Source organism: Rhipicephalus sanguineus, chromosome 10, assembly GCF_013339695.2.
Source record: "Rhipicephalus sanguineus isolate Rsan-2018 chromosome 10, BIME_Rsan_1.4, whole genome shotgun sequence".
Taxonomy (NCBI): Eukaryota; Metazoa; Arthropoda; class Arachnida; order Ixodida; family Ixodidae; genus Rhipicephalus; species Rhipicephalus sanguineus.
This window is the reverse complement of record NC_051185.1, coordinates 40,094,899-40,114,992: the sequence shown is the minus strand read 5'-3', so window position 1 is coordinate 40,114,992 and position 20,094 is coordinate 40,094,899. Positions and strand designations below refer to the sequence as shown.

The window sequence follows — 20,094 nt, the reverse complement described above, 5'->3', positions numbered from 1 at the left end:
CTCTTCTTAGCGACAGAAGTATTTTCAAGGTCGGGCAAGCATCTTGAGAAGTTATACCATGGCTAGCTTTTATAAAACCTTCAAAATCGTTTCCACGGGCATTTTCCATGTTGTTACTACGCTCTCCTAACCTATAGTTGGTGCCCTGGAGCCCTCCTGCGCTGTTACTCCATGTTTTCGTTGTGAAAAGAGCACTGATGTAGCTGCGATAAGGCAATAAGGCAAATAGAGCTCAATGTGTGTGCGTGTCTGTGTGTGTGTGTTTTCCTTTTGCCGAGCTTGTTCTTTGCAAGGGGCAATGTCAGATATCCTGGGCCAAGTAGCCCCGCCTTTCCAATCTAGAGTTTTTTTAACCTTTACATTGATAGCTTTTTCGTTAAGATTCAGCTGTAGACCTGCAGGGAGCGCTCTGCGAGCATGACACTATAGGCTGCTAGATAAAGTCCAGTTGCGTATATATTAAGACATGCCCTTCCTTTCATAACTCACTAAAGAGCACAGCAAGTGAAGGTTGAGCTCGGTGTCTAACGTACTTATACTCATACATTGTTTCTCGTGCATTTATTAAAACGATATTCATCCGGAAACACTGGAGTCGTGAAACGGCATAAAATGTAAGTTTGTTTATTTTAATATGTGAAACACGCTGACAACTTTCCGCTCCTATTCGGCCTAGTGGAGCTGTAATTGAACCACCGGGTCACCGTATCATTTCGAATGTCGTCACCAGATAAATAACTTAGTTTATTCACCAGTTAGGTCGCCACTTAAATTACAAAGGTTCTGGGCTTGTTCGTTTAATACGTTATTTGCGAACATGCGGTGTCTTACTGCACTAACTACTATTTAAAGGACCCCTGACACCGAATTTGGAAACTCGAGATGCTTGTGTTGTTTGATAGTCCTGCATGCGGGGGCACTTCTGGCCGATTATGAGTTACGAGCGTTGCCTTTAAGATATTTTAATTTGGTTTTAAAGTAAGCCTGAGTGCTCATCTGAATTTTGAACTCCTATCAACATAACCACTAGTATGACGTAGACGTAGGCCCCTTGTGACGTTGCAGAGGTAAAGCAAGTGTTGTCGACGTCACAGACAGAAATATGCGCGGTGCATGCACTGTGGTATATTGCGAAGCATGTTTGCTTTCCCACCTTCTCCTTCTTCGGTACGTGTCGGCAGGCAGCGTGAGCTCTCCGTGTGTGTGTTCTCCAACTGGCAGTTCAACAAGCGCGTGGCTGACGTCACCCAATACTGAGCGCACGTCATCACGCGTGCCCCGAGGCGCGACCGCCGCGGCGCGGCGCTAGTTTCTTATCCTCTTTCGGCGCGCGTTTTGAACCTACACTAAAAATGACCACAATTAACGCTGCTAGGATTATTTAGACATCACGTTGGAGGATTTACGGTGTCATTCCGTGATTACAAGACATAGACCTACTTATTACAACATAAATGTCACAAACAAGAAATCGGCTGTCAGGGGCCCTTTAATATATGACAATCATATGTACGTATTTCATGATTTCTACGACACCGCCACCAAAATATAAGTCAACCAATTTACTGCGCGTACAAGCAACGTGAGGGGCTTTAACAAAACAGACTCCGAATGTCCGTGTACGGCTTCAAGCGATACAATGGCAATGTGGATGCAGTGCCTTACGTTTACCTTCAGTACCGATACTATGATGCTATGATGGCGCTGGGATAGAAGTACAACTTGTCGCGAAAAATCATTTGACATTGAATATCGTTCACTGTTCAGAGACTTGTGTCGTGGAGACAGCATTGCAGCGTCGCCGCAATAGTGTTTGTTGGCGTAGAGGTTCATGCTAGCACACTAGAGGGAAGTCTGGCGCCAGTGTTTATGGGAGCTGCAACGCATGGCGCTTCAGCCAGCATGGCAATGATGGTAGTACATTGATTTGCCTAAGCTTCGTTCTTACAGCACCGGGTGGTTCCCGTGCGGCCTGTAGCCATGTTGTCGCAATATGATGTTCAGCAAACGTTCAGCTGTACTACTTCACCATCTTGACCCTTTTAGACTGCCCAATTCAAATCAGCTCACCAGGTTCACAACGAGCCATTTTTTATCCAAAAGAAAAGTCAAAACACAAGAATAAACAAATCCACAAGTGATCGAAATCCACGTAATACCCATATCTTCCATGGTGACCAAACAATCGCTGTGCCACAGCTTTTTAAATGCGAAGCATTTCTTAGCGAACTTCTGCGAGTTTGAGCGTATCTATCTATCTATCTATCTATCTATCTATCTATCTATCTATCTATCTATCTATCTATCTATCTATCTATCTATCTATCTATCTATCTATCTATCTATCTATCTATCTATCTATCTATCTATCTATCTATCTATCTATCTATCTATCTATCTATCTATCTATCTATCTATCTATCTATCTACTATCTATCTATCTATCTATCTATCTATCTATCTATCTATCTATCTATCTATCTATCTATCTATCTATCTATCTATCTATCTATCTATCTATCTATCCGCCTACGACTTTGTGCTCTCCTGGCCGTTTCGTTAATAGGATGTACACCAAAATTGGTATGGCGTAACATGACTTTATGACGAACATAAATGACAGGTCATAACAAGAAAATCATGATATCCATGTCATGAACGACATGATTTACATGCCACTGTTCTGGTGCTCTTGCGGCCGTTTCATTAGTTTTATATATACTAAAATTGGTATGGCGTGACAAGAGAGTATGAAGAACATAAGTGACAGGTCCTAACGTGCAAATCATGACACACATGTCATGTACAGCATGACATACGTGCCACGCTCATGGTGCGCTCGCGGTCGTTTCACTAGCTTGATATATACCAAAACTGGTATCGCGTGACGTGACTGTGTGACGAACACAAATAACAGGTGGTAACATGAAAGTCATGACACGGATGTCATGCACAGCATGACTTACGTGCCACGCTCATGGTGCGCTGGCGGCCGTTTTGCTAGCTTGATATACACCAAAATTGGTATCTCGTGACGTAAATGCGCGACGAACATAAATAACAGGAGTTAACATGAAAATCATGACACGCATGTCATATACAGCATGACTTACGTGCCACACTCATGGTGCGCTGGCGGCCGTTTCGCTAGTTTGATATTCACCAAAATTGGTATCGCGCGGCGTGACTGTGTGGCGAACACAAATAACAGGTGGTAACATGAAAGTCATGACATGCGTGTCATGTAAAGCATGACTTTCGTGCCACGCGCATGGTGCGCTGGCGGCCGTTGCGCTAGCTTGATATACACCAAAATGGGCATTGCGCGACGTGACTGTGTGACGAACATAAATAACAGGTCGTAACACAAAAATCATGACATCCATGTCATGTAGGGTATGATTTAGACGCCACGCTCATGGTGCACTTGCGGCCATTTTGTTTACTGGATATATACCTAAATTGGTATGGCATGACAAGAGTGCATGACGAACATCAATTAAGCAGGTCACGCATCGTATATATGTAGCAGAATATATGTTTCATTAGCATGGCATATACCGGATTATACACGCATGCATGTATGACAATCTCACGATATATAGCGAACTAGATGTCACGACATGAATGGCTTCATAAGCCTCAATGACAAACAAGACGATGTATGCAGCTCTTTGCTGGCTGCTTCGCATTACCTCGATTCCCACACTGCGTGGGATCTGCCGATTTTTTATAGTAAATATTGTAGGAAACTGTATGCTTGCAGGCGCTTCTTGCCTCTGCTGACGCAGGCAGAATAAATCTAGTATTTGCCTTGGCTTGCGTCCCTTCTTTTATGTTCCGTTCCGTGAAATGACCAAGACTTGCTTACTCTAGAAAACTGTCTGCATTAGCATAACGCCATTATTTAGAGTTCTGCAGGTGGCTTCGGAGTATCGCGATAGTATATTAGATACACTTTGGACCATCTGTATTTCAGTATCAAGATACATTTTTAAAGTGTACTTGTATATCAGTAGTGAAATACTATTACCATGTAGCGATTGTATCGCGATACTGTGCAGGACACAGTTGTCCCGTTACATTTTTTCTGTCGGAAATGAAGACTTTTTGTGCTAAGCCATGCAAGGTAGTGCCGCTGGTTGGTGACACGGGAAGTGCGGGGAAGGATTCTCCGGACGCGTAGAACAGCCCGTGTGGTAAGGCGCCCGACACCGCTGACGGTAAAATCGCAAGGCACCATTGTCGGCCTCTGTCGAATAATGTTGCTGTGTCCCAAGGCTGGGGCAGCACTTCTAATTGTTTTTTCGGTACCTAGGTGGCCTGGGAAGCGATATAACCTTTATGCAGAGCTTTCCGGCCATGATGTCGATATTTATTTGCTATAACACGAGCTTGGGCTCATCCGGCTGCGGTGCAGAGACTTTCCTCGTTCACGTCTTCTATGTTGAGGCCGAACTGAGGCTGCCTAGAGGACACCCTATTTTAGAAACTGCTGTCGCCTAAATGTAAATAACGCAGCAACCCTCTCCGCAAAACAGGTCTTATGTGTAAAATAAATGCATACTTATTCATAATTCGCTAGTGGTTGTTAATAATTCGAGCGACATGATTGACTACAAGTCTCAGTGAGCTGCAACATTATTCAGAATATTGTTCTGCAGTCACTAAATGTATTTGCTGGGCATCGGCATCCCGGAAATACATAAAGTACTCCGATATCTGTATTCACCTACCTGTATTCTGAGATACTTTTCCGTTTTTTTGCAAAAGTATCTGCGGAATATCTCGTTACGTCAGACAAATGTATCTCAGTGTCTATAATTTAGGCCTCCAGCGCTTGTATTATGATATGTGTATTGCGCAATACTTTCCTGAGTATGTCTGCCTAGCCCTGCTTCGGAGTTAGTTTCGGAGTGTAAATTTCATGCGTTTATCTGGAACGTGCAGCAAGTGAAGCCACCAAAAGTAAATGAATCCATGATAACGCAAACTCTGTTGCACAGCTCACAGATCCATCAAGATGCGGCTGAGCTACGCTCATGGGATCTTCTTAATGGTGAGAACTACGCACAAAAGATTTTGCTACAAGAAAGCCTGAAACTTCTCACATTGTGTTGTATCTCAAGGGCATTGCGTGTCAATCGTGTTTTGTGCATAACCGTGAAATATTTGATATTTCTGTTTCGTCATTGCTATTCAGTATCTAAAAAAAAGTAATATCAAGCTGCTGATGTTGATCCTATGCAGCACAGCCTCTTCTCTTAGACCTGTCAACGACGGCGTTCGACCGCATGCGCTCAAAAAGTTCGCCACCTACTACGGTACTCTTTAATGAGAAATTTGAGCGCAGCGGCAGACGGCGTAGCTTCAGTGGCTTTGTGGCATATTATTTAGAAAAAAAGCAGCGAGCTCCAATTCATGAAAGCCGTCGAAACAGCAAAGCTGACTGCACCTTCGTCAAGCTATTAACTTTCTATGCTTTGTTTTTGTAAGTATTTCTGAGTATTTAAACGTTTTGCAACTCTCTTCTAAATATTTATGTGTTGTGTCAGTGCTCTTTATTTGACACTACGCGACGCCTATGTTAAGGTATGGGGCGACAATATGCTCATTCACGGCCACGCTGAAACACTACGGTAGCGCCCCAGCGTGGCCATTGGCCCATTCCACTCGTACACTCGTGTTGCAATCACGGCTGTGCTGGAACGCAAGTAGCGTTGCAATCGCTGCTGTTGTGCATGACATGCTCACCTCGCCAAGGAAGGTCCTGTACAAACGATTAGCGGCCAGAGACCGAATTTATAAAAATCTTGCCACCGAATGCCCGGATGTTGACGTTTTGTTCTCACTACGATGGGCGGATGTCTCGTGTGAGGCCCGAGTACCATGGCAAGATTTTGGCTCAAGGTCACTTAAACGCAGCCGAGAAAGGGAGCTGAAAGCACTTCTTGCATGCTTAAAAAAGCGTGAACACGAGAACGCGCGGCTCGCGCGGAGCTCACTTTCCAGCGACGGCGGCGCAGGTGAAGTAAGCCGTGGACCGGCCAACTTCACGTGCGCCGCCTATCTCGCCCTATGTTCCATTATTGATTGAATGAAGAGAACAAGAGAAAAAATTGGCCGCGTATCTGCGTGCTCCGCTGCAAATGCCGTGTAAAGAGGATAGAGTGGGCGCTGCGTCTACGCTGCGTGAGATATGGACGCTATATGGCAATACGTTGGGGAACATGAGCTTGTGCAGAGGGTTTCCTTCCTCCGTGGCAGAGGGCGTTCGTTGGCGCGCATAGCATGGCATTTTCAGCGCAGCCGCAGCCGCAGCTTAAGAAAATAGGGTCGTTAGAATTATGTATCTATATATTTTCTATTAAAGGAACACACCACCTAATACTTACCTAATGATGTTGCGCCTCAGATATGCGTAATATTTACTTTTTGATCGACAACGTTCACAAGTATGAACAGCCGTACCCGTTCAAGATGGGTGGGCGGTAAGCAAGTGGTTTAACTTTGGCCGGGTGGCTGAATCGGGTGACAGACAGACAGACAGACCAAAATTTCTGCGTTTAAGTTCCCCAAGAATAAAAAATGCATGTCGTAACTTTATGAAAGGATGTCGCTTCCTGAGGAGTTCGGGGTGGAATTCACTTTTGATTAAACATTCAGTCACTGTGCTCATGTCTCTAGTGCGCACTTCAACTTTTTTGCATTGCAGGTGCTCTCAAGCATGGTTAACTGGGGTATGTAATTGCTTTTCCCCTACAATAAATCTTTCATCACTCTGCCATCGCTACAGCTCTCTCTATATCGGTTGATGCTAAACGTCAGTGGTTGTCCCGTTCCCTAGCTCTAACGTCGATCGTTCTCACATTCAGTAAAAATATCTATATTACTAATAAGCAAGCACAAATGTTTGTCGTTACAATCCATCTAACTAACAAATGAGTGGGTGTTAACTCTGTGCCGCAGTGGACACTTTTCAAACAGCGCCTGTTCAGTTGCATGATATATCTCAGAAAGCAAAAAATAATCCAGTGCTAAGGTCGTTCACATACAGCGCTAAATGTATTTCAAACCCCGTGCTAATGTCTATCTTGTGTAGTGATTGGTGTAGTTCTAAATCCTGCGCTCCACTACTGTGAAACCTGAGGAAGAGCGTTGCACGGGCAACCAGCGATTTCCGTTACGCTGTAGTTAGTATCTGTCTGTGAATGATCTCTCGCAGGAGTTCGTAACACCTGCGCCGGAGAAGCGCCGGTGAGAGGAGCAATCACGGGCTCGGTGAGGCGATGGCGCCCTCCCTTGAGCGGCCTGCGTGTCAGTCGCATGTTCCCTAAGCGTTTTCAGCAATCTTAAGTTAATTATTGCGATTACTTCCTGGTTATTTCTGTTAAATATATTATTGTAGGCCTTGTTCGTTTATGGTTACGTAACTGTGGTTGAGTGTCCGCTTCAGCTGTGGGGGGTCGTGGGTTCGAATCCACGTGCCGCCGGATACCCACCGGTTTTACAAAATGGGCACAGGCGCACCCCGGCCCGACACTCGGCTACTGTCAGGGGTGAGGCATCTGGAAAGAGAGCCTGCGCCATTCAAATCCCGTCGAAAAACGTGGGCACAAACCGAAACCCTGCAAGGGGGGAGAAAGTTCAACTCGAGTACGCCGCGAGTAATCGCCGCTAACCCAGAAAACGAATACCGGTGTTTACACCGCGTAAAATTTCACTGCTGCGCACAACTTGGAGGACGAAGACTTCGTTCTCCAAGTGGTGCGCAGTAACGTAACAATGAACAGATACCAACTAGCCCAATCAAGTACACTTGTTCGTTTATTAAATGCGAAGAATTTCTTAGCGAACTTCTGCGACTTTTAGCGTATCTATCTATCTATCTATCTATCTATCTATCTATCTATCTATCTATCTATCTATCTATCTATCTATCTATCTATCTATCTATCTATCTATCTATCTATCTATCTATCTATCTATCTATCTATCTATCTATCTATCTATCTATCTATCTATCTATCTATCTATCTATCTATCTATCTATCTATCTATCTATCTATCTATCTATCTATCTATGCCTTTGTGCTCTCCTAGTCGCTTGGTTAATCGAATGTACACCAAAATAACATGAAAATCATGACACGCATGTCATATACAGCATGATTTACATGCCACGCTCATGGCGCGCTGGAGGCCGTTTCGCCAGCTTGATATACACCAAAATGGGTATCTTGCGACGTGACTGTGTGACGAACATAAATGACACGAGTTAACATGAAAATTATGACACGCATGTCATGTACAGCATGACTTACGTGCCACGCTCATGGTGCGCTGGCGGCCGTTTCGCTAGCTTCATATACATCAAAACTGGTATCGCGCGACGTGGCTGTGTGACGAACACAAATAACAGGTGGTATCATAAATATCATGACACGCGTGCCATGCACATTATGACTTACGTGCCACGCTCATGGCGCGCTGGCGGCCGTTTCGCTAGCTTGATATACACCAAAATTGCTTTCGCGTGACGTGACTGTGTGACGAAAAAAAATAACAGGTGGTACCATAAAATTCATGCCACGAATGTCATGCACAGCATGACTTACGTGCCACGCTCATGGCGCGCTGGCGGCCGTTTCGCTAGCTTGATATACACCAAAATTGGTATCTCGCGACGTAGCTGTGTGACGAACATAACTAACAGGAGTTAACATGAAAATCATGGCACGCATATCATGTACAGCATGATTTGCATACCACGCTCATTGTGCGCTCGCGGCCGTTTCGCTATAGCTTGATATACACGAAAATTAATATCGCGCGACGTGACTGTGTGACGAACACAAATAACAGGTGGTAACATGAAAATCATGACATGCATGTCATGCACAGTATGACTTACGTGCGACGCTCATGGCGCGCTGGCGGCCGTTTCGCTAGCTTGATCTACCCCGAAATTGGTATCGCGTGACGTGACTGTGTGACGAACACAAATAACAGGTGGTAACATGAAAATCATGACACGCATGTCATGCACAGCATGACTTACGTGCCACGCTCATGGTGCGCTGGCGGCCGTTTCGCTAGCTTGATCTACCCCGAAATTGGTATCGCGTGACGTGACTGTGTGGCGAACACAAATAACAGGTGGTAACATGAAAATCATGACACGCATGTCATGCACAGCATGACTTACGTGCCACGCTCCTGGCGCGCTGGCGGCCGTTTCGCTAGCTTGATATACACCAAAATTGGTATCGCGCGACGTAACTGTGTGACGAACACAAATAACAGGTGGTAACATGAAAATCATGACACGCATGTCATGCACAGGATGACTTACGTGCCACGCTCCTGGCGCGCTGGCGGCCGTTTCGCTAGCTTGATATACACCAAAATTCATGTACAGCAAATCATGTACAGCATGATTTACATACCACGCTCGTTGTGCGCTCGCGGCCGTTTCGCTATAGCTTGATATACACCAAAATTGGTATCGTGCGACGTGACTGTGTGACGAACACAAATAACAGGTGGTAACAAGAAAATCATGACACGCATGTCATGCACAGTGTGACTTACGTGCCATGCTCATCGCGCGCTGGCGGCCGTTTCGCTAGCTTGATATACACCAAAATTGGTATCTCGCTACGTGACTGTGTGACGAACATAAATAACACGAGTTAACATGAAAATCATGACACGCATATCATGTACAGCATAATTTACATTCCACGCTCATTGTGCGCTCGCGGCCGTTTCGCTAGCTTGATATACACCAATATTGGTATCGCGCGACGTGAATGTGTGACGAACACAAATAACAGGTGGTAACATAAAAATCATGACACGCATGTCATGCACAGTATGAGTTGCGTGCCACGCTCATGGCGCGCTGGCGGCCGTTTCGCTAGCTGGATATACAGCAAAATTGGCATTGCGTGACGTGACTGTGCGACGAAAATAAATAACAGGAATTAATATGAAAATCATGACACACATGCCATGTACACCTTGACTTACGCGCCACGCTCATGGTGTGCTGGCGGCCGTTTCGCTAGCTTGATATACACCAAAATTGGTATCTCGCTACGTGACTGTGTGACGAACATAAATAACAGGTGGTAACACGAAAATCACGACATGCATGTTATGTAGGGTATGATTTAGACGCCACGCTCATTCCCGGCCATTTTGTTTACTGGATATACACCTCAATTGGTATGACATGACAAGAGTGTGTGACGAACATAAATAGCTGGTCACGCATCGTATATATGTAGCAGAATATATGATTCATTAGCATGGCGTATACCACATTTTACACGCATGCATGTATGACAATCTCGCGATATATAGCGAACTAGATGTCACGACATGAATGACTTCATGTCGAACAAGACGATGTATGCAGCTCTTTGCTGGCTGCTTCGCATTACCTCGATTCCCACACTGCGTGGGATCTGCCGATTTTTTTTTAACCAGGTTTGAACCATTGCCAGCCTTGTTATAGGTCTGTATTAACCACTTGCTTTTGAGCGTGGTCAGGCCATATGAGCCCTATGGATGGACAACAAGCCAGGCCCCTAAAGTTCTACGTGCTTGAAACTTCGCAATAAATCGCACATTTGCGCTGATTCGGCACTTTTAAGTTTTTGTGACATCGAGGACTGAAATCGCAAAGCTTTATGCTAGTATGCGCTGTGTGCTTGGCTGCCGCGGCTTAATTAAATGTTCAGTATCAAGAGTTGCGAAGATTATCTGTAATGAACAACTCTAACGCAAGAACGTTTGCTAAACGATGGCCCTGTTTATGAACAAAATTGCAACTACTCAATTCAGTTAGAAAAGCATCACTATCTACTGAAGGAAAACTCTTGCATTACCCTGTATAATGGTGTCAATCCAAAGCGCGTTTGGTGCAAGACCCACTTAGGCGATCGATTACGAAAAATGTGGTGTATATAAGAAAGTACCGAGAAAATGCAACAGTTGTCATTGGAATTTCGTAATTCCCGGAAGTCAAACTTCTGCTAACTGCACCCGTATACCGGAAGGCTATTCGCTATAAGTTCTGAAATCAGCAAAGTACAGCACTTGAATGAATTTGAGCGTTATTAATAGATCTGTGAACGACTTTGCTTTTGAGATGCTTATGTGACGTGGCTGTGAAAAATTTCAATTTACATATTTTCTCGTTAGCCCTGCTGGTCGCGCAAAAATATTAAATGTCTGCCTTTCGGTTAGCGCATCAATCGATTATTTGACTTATTTACTGGATGCATAGCGGATAGTACCATACTTCTTATGTTGAGCCGTTTAGCCTGAATTGCATACCAAGAGAATAATGCGATAAATAGCTAAAACTTTACGTCTATTCCTGCCTAATCCAAACACAGGTGGCTCCTTCAAGTTGCATTTCACGAACGAGGTCAAAAAATATATTGACGAAAAGAATAAGACAGAAGGCAGTATCACCAGCTGGGGCTTCACAGAAGATTACGCCTATTGGAAGGAAAATATTTCTGAGAAAGTGTAAGTTAGATTAGTGTTCGTCCCTGCTTGAATGAAATGCCGAGTGGGCTTTGTCCTTCTTAGCATTTAGTACTCGTCTTACCATTCACTACATTTAACGGACAACTGCCAAAAATTACCGTGAGCGAGCGTTGACATGGAAGCATAATGACAACATATAGCGTGCTGATAAGCCATGGCATTTTATGAGACAAACAAGCAAATAGCGATGCCGCGAAGTCCTATTACTATACAAAAATAATCAATAAAATAAAAGGGTAATATTGGCAGTAATAACGATCTCACTAAAAATAAATAAATGTAAATGAAAGAAAGGGTGTACTTGTAAACTTCGTATCTGTGCTCGGTGCTGTGCGGTCGTTTCTACACAATTTAACCAACACTTTAATGCACTGGGTGCAGTAACCCTGAAGAAAAAAATCGAAATAAATAGTAATCGGGCTCTGTGACGTTCAAATCTGACAAAACCTTGGAGGACGCTTGAACTTCGCCTCAAGAGTGTAACGCGATAGCGTAATTGAGCGCCGTTCGCATTGTCTTCTCATTGCTGGGCTTCTCGTCTTAGTGGACACCTAAAGTGCGCCGCCAAAAAAGGAACGCCTGTGCACGTAACATTGTCCGTTTTAAAATATCCTAGAATGCCTCCTTCAAGTACTGTTGCGATGTGCCCACCACTCCACATTTCATCGTTTTGTGAATTAGCGAAGAACTCATTGCGCGTCTGCAAGGCAATACGCACACCTACGCAGATGCACACTTTGTTTATGCTGTTGTTGATTATTAGTATGATGATGATGATCAGTTATGCCTGAGCGCCTTTTAATTGGTGGGTCCTTTAAACTGCCCACTCGTTGCACAATTAAGATAGTATGACGCCTGGTATACGCTTCTGCCGCGCCATATATTATGTATGTTGACGCGGCTCCTCGCTCCACATGACGCCCGTGTAGGTTTTTTTTTCCGAAGCAGTTCCAAACACTCGCGTGCTGTCTCTGTGGTGGAGCACCTGACTACCACGCAGAAGGCCTAAGTTCGATGCCGTATCGGACCCCTGATATTTATTACTTGCATCAATCGTGAGTTCTCGCTCACGGACAACTCCGATTTCTCGCTCACAACTACTAGGCTGACACCGGAATTACTGTGACGCGGGCTCCTCAAGGCTGTCGGGTTAATACCAGCACTTTCTCTATATACAAGAAAAGCACGACTTATGGTAAAGCTGTGAGGAGGCAGTTGTCATCATCGTCATTATTCTCAGCTACGGCAACAAGAGAATTGCCTCCGCCACCTTTATTTATGGATGTAAACCACAGTGCCCTATAATATGTCCCTACAAATTTCACGAGAGTAAACATATTTGATGGAACACATTTGCTTGAAGTTAAGGTAACCTCAGAAGTAAAGCTAATTTCATTTTTGTGTGGCTTTTTACTTTCGCCGGAGTAATTGGCTTGTCGGAAGAAACACCACAGAGTGTGAACGGGCTGCTGCCATGTTTTCGTGGCAATTCTGACGTCGTAGATGTAGTGGTAGATATTAGGGATACCACGCACTATTCTTCTCATTATCTGTGTGAATACAGATCTGGGGCCATCTAAATGCCGCACAAGAGGAATCATAACTGATAGAGTTTGATCAAAATGTCAGCTAACGTTGCAATTGAAAGACCTTTCTGGTATCTCATGTATGAGTAATTTCACAATGATACTTCAATCAATTTTATTAATTTGCTTATTTCAGACATACTATCGGCGTCAAATGAAACCCGAACAGCGGCAAACCTTCGCAGTGGCATACTGCGCGCCGTCCAGTTATCACCATGGACAGGCGCGCATATGCGCAGTGCTGCCAAACCGGATGCTAGCGCATGTCAGTGGTGATGACTTAGGGCGCGCATTATACCACTGAGAAGGCCTGCCACTGTTCGAGTTTTATTCGACTGCCGGCAGTACATACACAATGTAAAACATGTACACGAGGTAAGACAAAAGGAGACTCGTAAGTCTTTTTGCAAATGGGTTGAAGCAACGGCATGGCTCTGTGGTAGGATTATACTGGGCTGCCACGCAAATGGCCCAGGTTCGAATACCGTTCAATCCTGGATATTTGTTCTTATTTCGTGCAATACCGGTTACGGACACCGGCGGCGGTGGACAAGTACGGCGCCAAAAAAACAGCTGTTGTTGTGATCTCATACGAGCTTTCGCTGTAAAAGTAATTACACTGTAAGGATCGTTACAACTTAAAGAAAGCAATTGAAGCTGTAAGATATAATCGATTACAAGTAATCCATTACCTATAACGAGTTACGTACAAGTCTTCCTGTGGGATTGGTTCGTGGTACATGATGAGCACTCGATTCATTTGCCTGAAACCAATGTACAAGCGCATGGTGCCGTCTTTTTCACTGCTCACATTGAGCACTGGTATGCAGAGTTCGGCGGTTTGATGATTTCTTGCGACGGCATTTCCTGGAATTTCTCGACATTTGCGACTGCGAAAGTTACCAGCTACTGGCGGACGGGCACCTGTATGTACTTTGTCATTCTGAGCATGCACTCTATGAGATTCCCCTTTCTTACGACGTCCGATGATGTGTGCGGGAACGCAGAGAACGGTTCCTTCTCTTCAGCGCCTTGATCGACAACTTATGGTGAATTTTACTGGTAGATCTCGAGCGGTGTGCTGAATCCATTAGGGGGTAACACAATCCGGCCCGGAGCAACCCGATACAGATGGGCCAGCGGAAATTAATCTTGTTGCGGCAGGGGAGAGCAGCGGAAGTTGTCGTACGTATGCGGTTGCGCACGTTGGCGAATCGGCCATGGGCATCGGCCATGGGCATCGCGCCCAATACTCTGGGCTACCACAGAAAACTGGTGCACTTTTACCTTGTGAACATAATATCGTTTCCGTGTAGCCTCGGCCCTTCGAAGCTTGTCGTGGGAGAGTTCGCATGTCTGCTGCAGCTGCTCTTGAAGTACTGCAGCATAACTGTACATTGTCTTGCACCACGCGGTTTTAAGTGCGCAGCACTTTAGAGACCCGGCTTGTCGTCCATCCATGCATCTCACGTGGCATGATCACGCTCACAGCAAAGCGCTTCGTACAGGTCATAGCAAGGCTAGCAATGCTCAAAACCGGGCTAATAGGAGCGAAAAAAGTCTAAACTAACATAATTAACAGAAATAACCAAGATGTAATCGCAAAAGTCACAGTTTCGCCGCAAGGGCGAAGCAATGAATGCGATAGCAAGGAACTAATGCTATACGAAGAGAGGCTCGCCAATGGATACTCTCAGTTTGAACATCGCTTCTGTTGCAAAGGCGGCCGAAGCAGCGAAGGAAACTAGCGTGCTTCAAGTGTCGAGCTGTGACACTTGATAGTTCGCGCTCATCTTCTGTTTGTTCGTTTAGCGGCGTCCCTTGAGATCGAGTGACTTTCGTAAGCTCCGTAACATGAGCGCGGACATCACGGTGAAAGCGTGAAACATTCCTCTTCCCCTCACCACGAGAAAACCGCGCGAGCAGACAGCGGAAGCGCAAGCTTCTCCCATGCGCAAATATAGAAGAAGCGAGCGACCTCGCCGACGATTTTTAAATGCGCCCGTCGGGCTCCTAGCGCCATCTCGCTGGTAATGAAGAAACGCTTATTATCGCCTGCTGTCTCCGAGTCCGTCCAGCGCTAAAGGGTGTGTATATAACGCTCGCCGTTAGCTACGTGGAGGATCTGCGTTTCGTGGCGTAGTGGATAGCGCCGCTCGCTGCGGAACAAGAGGTCCGTGGTTCGATTCCGCGCTTCAGAAGCATTTTTCTGAATTATTTTTCTTTGAGGCTTTTATATATATATACATACTTATACATATACGGTGCATGACGGCGGCGACGGCGACGGCAAAATCCAGCCGAGACTGTCCATATAATTGCTATCGCAATAATAAATAATTAAAAATCGCTAAAAACAGTTCGGAAACCTGCGACTGACTCTGGGGCCTCGCGAGAGAGGGCGCCACCGCTTTGCCGAGCGAGCGAATGCCCCTCTCCACAGGCTTCGCCGGCGCTGCGTCGCTGCATCTGATGGGGGAAAACAATCTGACGGAACTCGCTGCCGACGACGCGTATCTCTACTGCATTAACAAGGAGAGAGTCGATAAAGCGCAGCAAAAAGTAGCGCACATGTCGCACACAGAGTTTGCAAATCTCCCTAACAAGATTTCGCTTGTGCCGGGGAAACCAGACATGCTTACTTCAAGCATTGGCATCATCGTCGCTTTGGTAAACACAGCAGTGGTAACTCTACGAACGGGATTAGCTGGGTGCCCGTGCTACGCACTTTCTCAGGGTTAACAGTAGTGGAGTTGCCATAGTTTTTTTTATTGGGATTCCTAGCATTACTGCGCCGTGATGTGGGCACCCCGTTCCCTCCGGCTATGCGGCACGGTTTCGTAGGCGCTATCCTGACAACCAAGGTGGAAAATTGCGCAGGACAATATGATTGGGAAGTTGGATTCGCCAATTCAGAAAGTCAATAATATAATTACCACAAATATTTATCAAGCATACGCATCTGGTATAAAACATAGCGTGAATATTTTAGCAGACGTTTCGCAGAGCAAACGGAAGCAGTCATTGACCTTTATGTTCGCTTCGAATTTTCGCATTCAATACTATGATTCAGTGCTGAAACAGATGGTCTCCACGCATGTGCCATATTTATTAAGGCGAAAGCCTTAGATGCCTCATCTAACACGAGTGACGGAAAAAAGCATCATCACGTGATGACGTCATCACAAAGGCACAAGTGAACTAAATTTGTGCCGTCATCATGACGTCATATATAGAGAGAATAAACGTTTATTAACTATTCCTATTAGCAACTAAAGTGGGTGGGGCCATTCGTAGTGGCATCACCTGATGACGTCGTCAGATGACATCAGCGCCTGGTCACAGGTGGGTCGATCACAAAAGCAGTGCGAAAGCATGTGATGCGCAGAAAGCTTCCAGTGCCTCCGATCCCAGAGGCAGTGCAAAACTACGTTGGGCACAGGAAACTTTCGGGAGGGGTGGGGAAGGGGGCACCAATGAAATTGACCGAAGATGAAAAAAAAGGAAAAAAGATGACTTCGCCTTCGAGTGTTCTTAGGCATAGGAGACCATGGGATATGTTAACAGCGAAGCTATCTGAGCTGGCCCTAATGTGTCGACCCTGCCGCAAAACTATCATCATCATAAAGCGGTATGTGCCACAGAATTGGGTGCAATCCCACTACTCACCGCTACGGCGTGGCCTGTAACTACCCTGAGAAGGAGTACAGAGAGAGAAAGAAAGAAAGAGATAAACAGACAGAGACGGAAAGGAAATATATAATGAAAGACAAAGAAAGTTCTTGCCAAAAATATTCTTGACGGAGCGGGACTCGAACCCGCGTACCCTCGATCCGAAGGCGTGCATCCTAATTGCTCGGCTATCCAGGCACGCTAGCAGAGCATAACATAGCCTTTTATAGTTTAATGTAACAAGGGGTTGTGAAAGGGATGTGAGCGTGAGGAGAGATGTCATGTTGAGGAGTAGGGAAAGGAGGAAGGGAGAGAGAAAGCGTTGTACAGAAACAATGAGAAAGAGAGAAGTAGCAAGAAGGAAATGCAGAAAGAAAAGGCAAGCGAGACAGAGAGAACATCAACGAAAGAGAGAGAAAGGAGTAGAGAGAGATAAAAAAGATAGAAAAAAAGAGAAAGAGGAAAATTGTTGCAAAAAAATTCTTCACGAAAAAAATCTCCTTCACGCCCACCGACGGAGACATCGCGCGCAACCTCCGCTCTAAGTGCATAACCTGGCTGCACCCGATCCTGTCCAGAGAGTTATGGGGCGTCCTAAGAGAAGGAAGCCACGCATGAGCGGCGACGGGCCCTTGCTTCGCTGTGCCAAGCTTTGCGCGACTTTGTGCAAACACTAAAAAAGTTATCTGGCGGCTATGGCCTGCTTTGATACATCGAGCTAACTAGTAATTTTCTCTAATATGCGTGACGCAAGGACGCGTTAAACACTCGTAGATTGTCTAATAAAAAGAACGATGTATTTAACAGCGCTTTTAATAGGAAAATTGAAGATGGCCACGAGGCAAGACTCCTTAAAGTAGCAGCTTCAGAATTGGTCAAAATTGAAGAGGAGAACTATACGTACTCGGCATATATTTATTAGCCGAGATATATGAATCTGTAAATAGTTGTAAGTCGACTGCGCATCGTCTGAGCTGTAAGTTTATTTATCGAGCTCGTGGGCCTCGGAACATAAATTGTAACACACTATGGCCTTTCCATGTTTTTTGCTTACAGACCGGCGGTGACGGCTAGGATAGCCTGGATGATCTACGGTGACTGCAAACCACACCATCACAGGAAATCACAGAAAAATAATTGCACTGGGCACTTCTCGTGGTCCGTTCACGATTGCATAACATCTCCTTTCAGCCTTCGGTGGAATACTAGCCTTCCAATCAAGTTCAGAGGACCAGAGCCGAAGAACGTTTCGCTCGAGCTAGATAATGCCACTATTTTTAGCAATGTCTTCCACTGGGGCCATACACGTGGTGAAGAGCAAACATTTCGAACGGTGAGTGACGCTTTTGCACATTCATTAAAATATTTTTTTTTCTGGCGAGTGACACATACGACCGTTTTTCAATTGAAAACGGGTTCAAAGAAAAAAAAAGCTAGTTTTGATACCCGTGTCGGAAGAACAAAGAAGATTACGCCTTAAGCTGTTATATTCAGTTTTCTGTAAGGAGACGAAAATCTCCTGGTCAGGCTATTCGAAGCCTCCGCATTACATTTACTCGTGAAGAGATGATCTATCTAAGGTTAGACAAAAACAAATGAATCCAACACACAGTTAGGCCAGAGAAAGCATAGAGGATCTTGACTGTTGTCTTTAACTGTAATGTACTAATAGCGACAGGAATGAAAATCAATTGTAGTTTAAACAGCTTGGCTGTTGAAGAAGAGAAGTCAGGGCAGCGCAAAGGCCGGCTAATAGCTGAAAAGACGTACAGCCATGGAAAATAAAATAGGCCCGCATACTTATTTCCGCATGCCCAGGCAAGAGGCGACACTTATCAGCGTCTCCATTTTCCTGGGCATGTGCAAATAAGTATTTGTGCCTACTTTTCCGCCACTGTGCGCCTTTTCAGTTGTTAGCCGGCATTTGTGTTGTCCGGACTCCTCTCTTGCGTCCTTGTTGGCATGCCTACCGTGTTTTATCCCTACCAGCTAGCTTAACTTTCTGTCATTCTATGCTTCTTTCACTCCCCTCTCCCAAGAACGCCTGGCCGCGCTTCAGTTTGGCTTGCATAAATAAGTGTCTTTCCTATCCCCAGAAGACTGCTTACGTGCAACCATAGGATATATGATTTTTGGCACACCGTTCTTGAGACAAGAGTGCGAGTATCCGCGCGCACTCGCTGTGATACATTGGGAGTCTGCCATGACTGCTTTCTTTTATTTCAGACATGCGAATTCGTTGCGAGAGCAAGCTTCACTGGCTATCTGGCGTACAACCTCACAAACGCTGGAAAAGGCAGCTCTAGCTGGGTTACGGTCAATATCACTGAGCTCGCGACAATCTCCAGAGAATTTGAAGTGAGAAGAGGCGAGTTGCTGTACTATATGTGGGGCACATATTATGAGAGAATGACGTGCGTTTGATAAGACAATAAAATAAAATAAATTCGACATTTACTTATACTGCTTTATCTACGATTACACTAACGTCATTTGAATACGGCTTCGACTATTGCCCGTTACTAGTAATCCTAAATGTGCTTCAGCCTACATGAAATGCAAAATTTATGAGACGTGTATTGCAGGGTCATTGTCAACAGCTCTCTCAATTTACTCGGCCGCTCTGCATTCCACGGGTTGGGCCATTTCGCACTTCGTATCTAAGACAGCATGCTGGCACTAACAGGTCAACCGTGCCTCGCGAGTGCCTATGGTGCCATTATAAAAATGAAAAGCAGAACTGCGAACTTCCTAATGCAACACAGCAGTCACACAGGTGCCGTAATTGCGCGGAAAGCGCCACGATTATCTGTAGGCATGGTCCATTGTTGAAAGATAGCGCTAGCGGTGCGCAGGAGTTCAGGTAAGGGTGGATAAGAGAGAGAAAGTGAAACGTTTATTGGTAGACGAACGATCGCTGTCCCCCGTATAGGGCGGTGTAACCCTTAGTTCAGAGCCCAATGGCTCGCACGACTCCCCATGCGTTCTGGATCAGCCGACGCTGATCCTGCCGCACTGAGCAGACCAGCGCAGTCTCCCAGGGGCCAGGAGGAATGTGAGGGTGAAGGAATTGGGGCGGTAGCCCGGTGGATGTGGACATTCACTGATGCATTGATGTACTGTGGGCATCATTCCACACTAGGGGCAAGATGAGCGATATTGTGTGGGGTGGAGGAGGTAAAAGGTGAAAAGAGAATGTAGCTTGGCAGATGACGACACATGCGATCATTGCATGGTATCAGAGCTCGCACACTACGCACATCCTGCA

The 20,094-nt window shown here is 45.4% G+C and overlaps 1 protein-coding gene across 1 annotated transcript; it reads left to right on the top strand.

Annotated features, from left to right (window-relative positions):
- The first annotated feature begins 523 nt into the window (after positions 1-523).
- LOC119372630 (uncharacterized) lies at positions 524-19,277 on the top strand. Its single transcript, XM_037643101.1, has 6 exons — positions 524-614; positions 5,007-5,059; positions 6,716-6,740; positions 11,412-11,547; positions 17,883-18,159; positions 19,053-19,277. The coding sequence occupies exons 2-6, from the start codon at positions 5,024-5,026 to the stop codon at positions 19,248-19,250; spliced, it is 672 nt and encodes a 223-aa protein (XP_037499029.1). The 5' UTR covers positions 524-614; positions 5,007-5,023; the 3' UTR covers positions 19,251-19,277.
- The last annotated feature ends 817 nt before the right edge of the window (positions 19,278-20,094 follow it).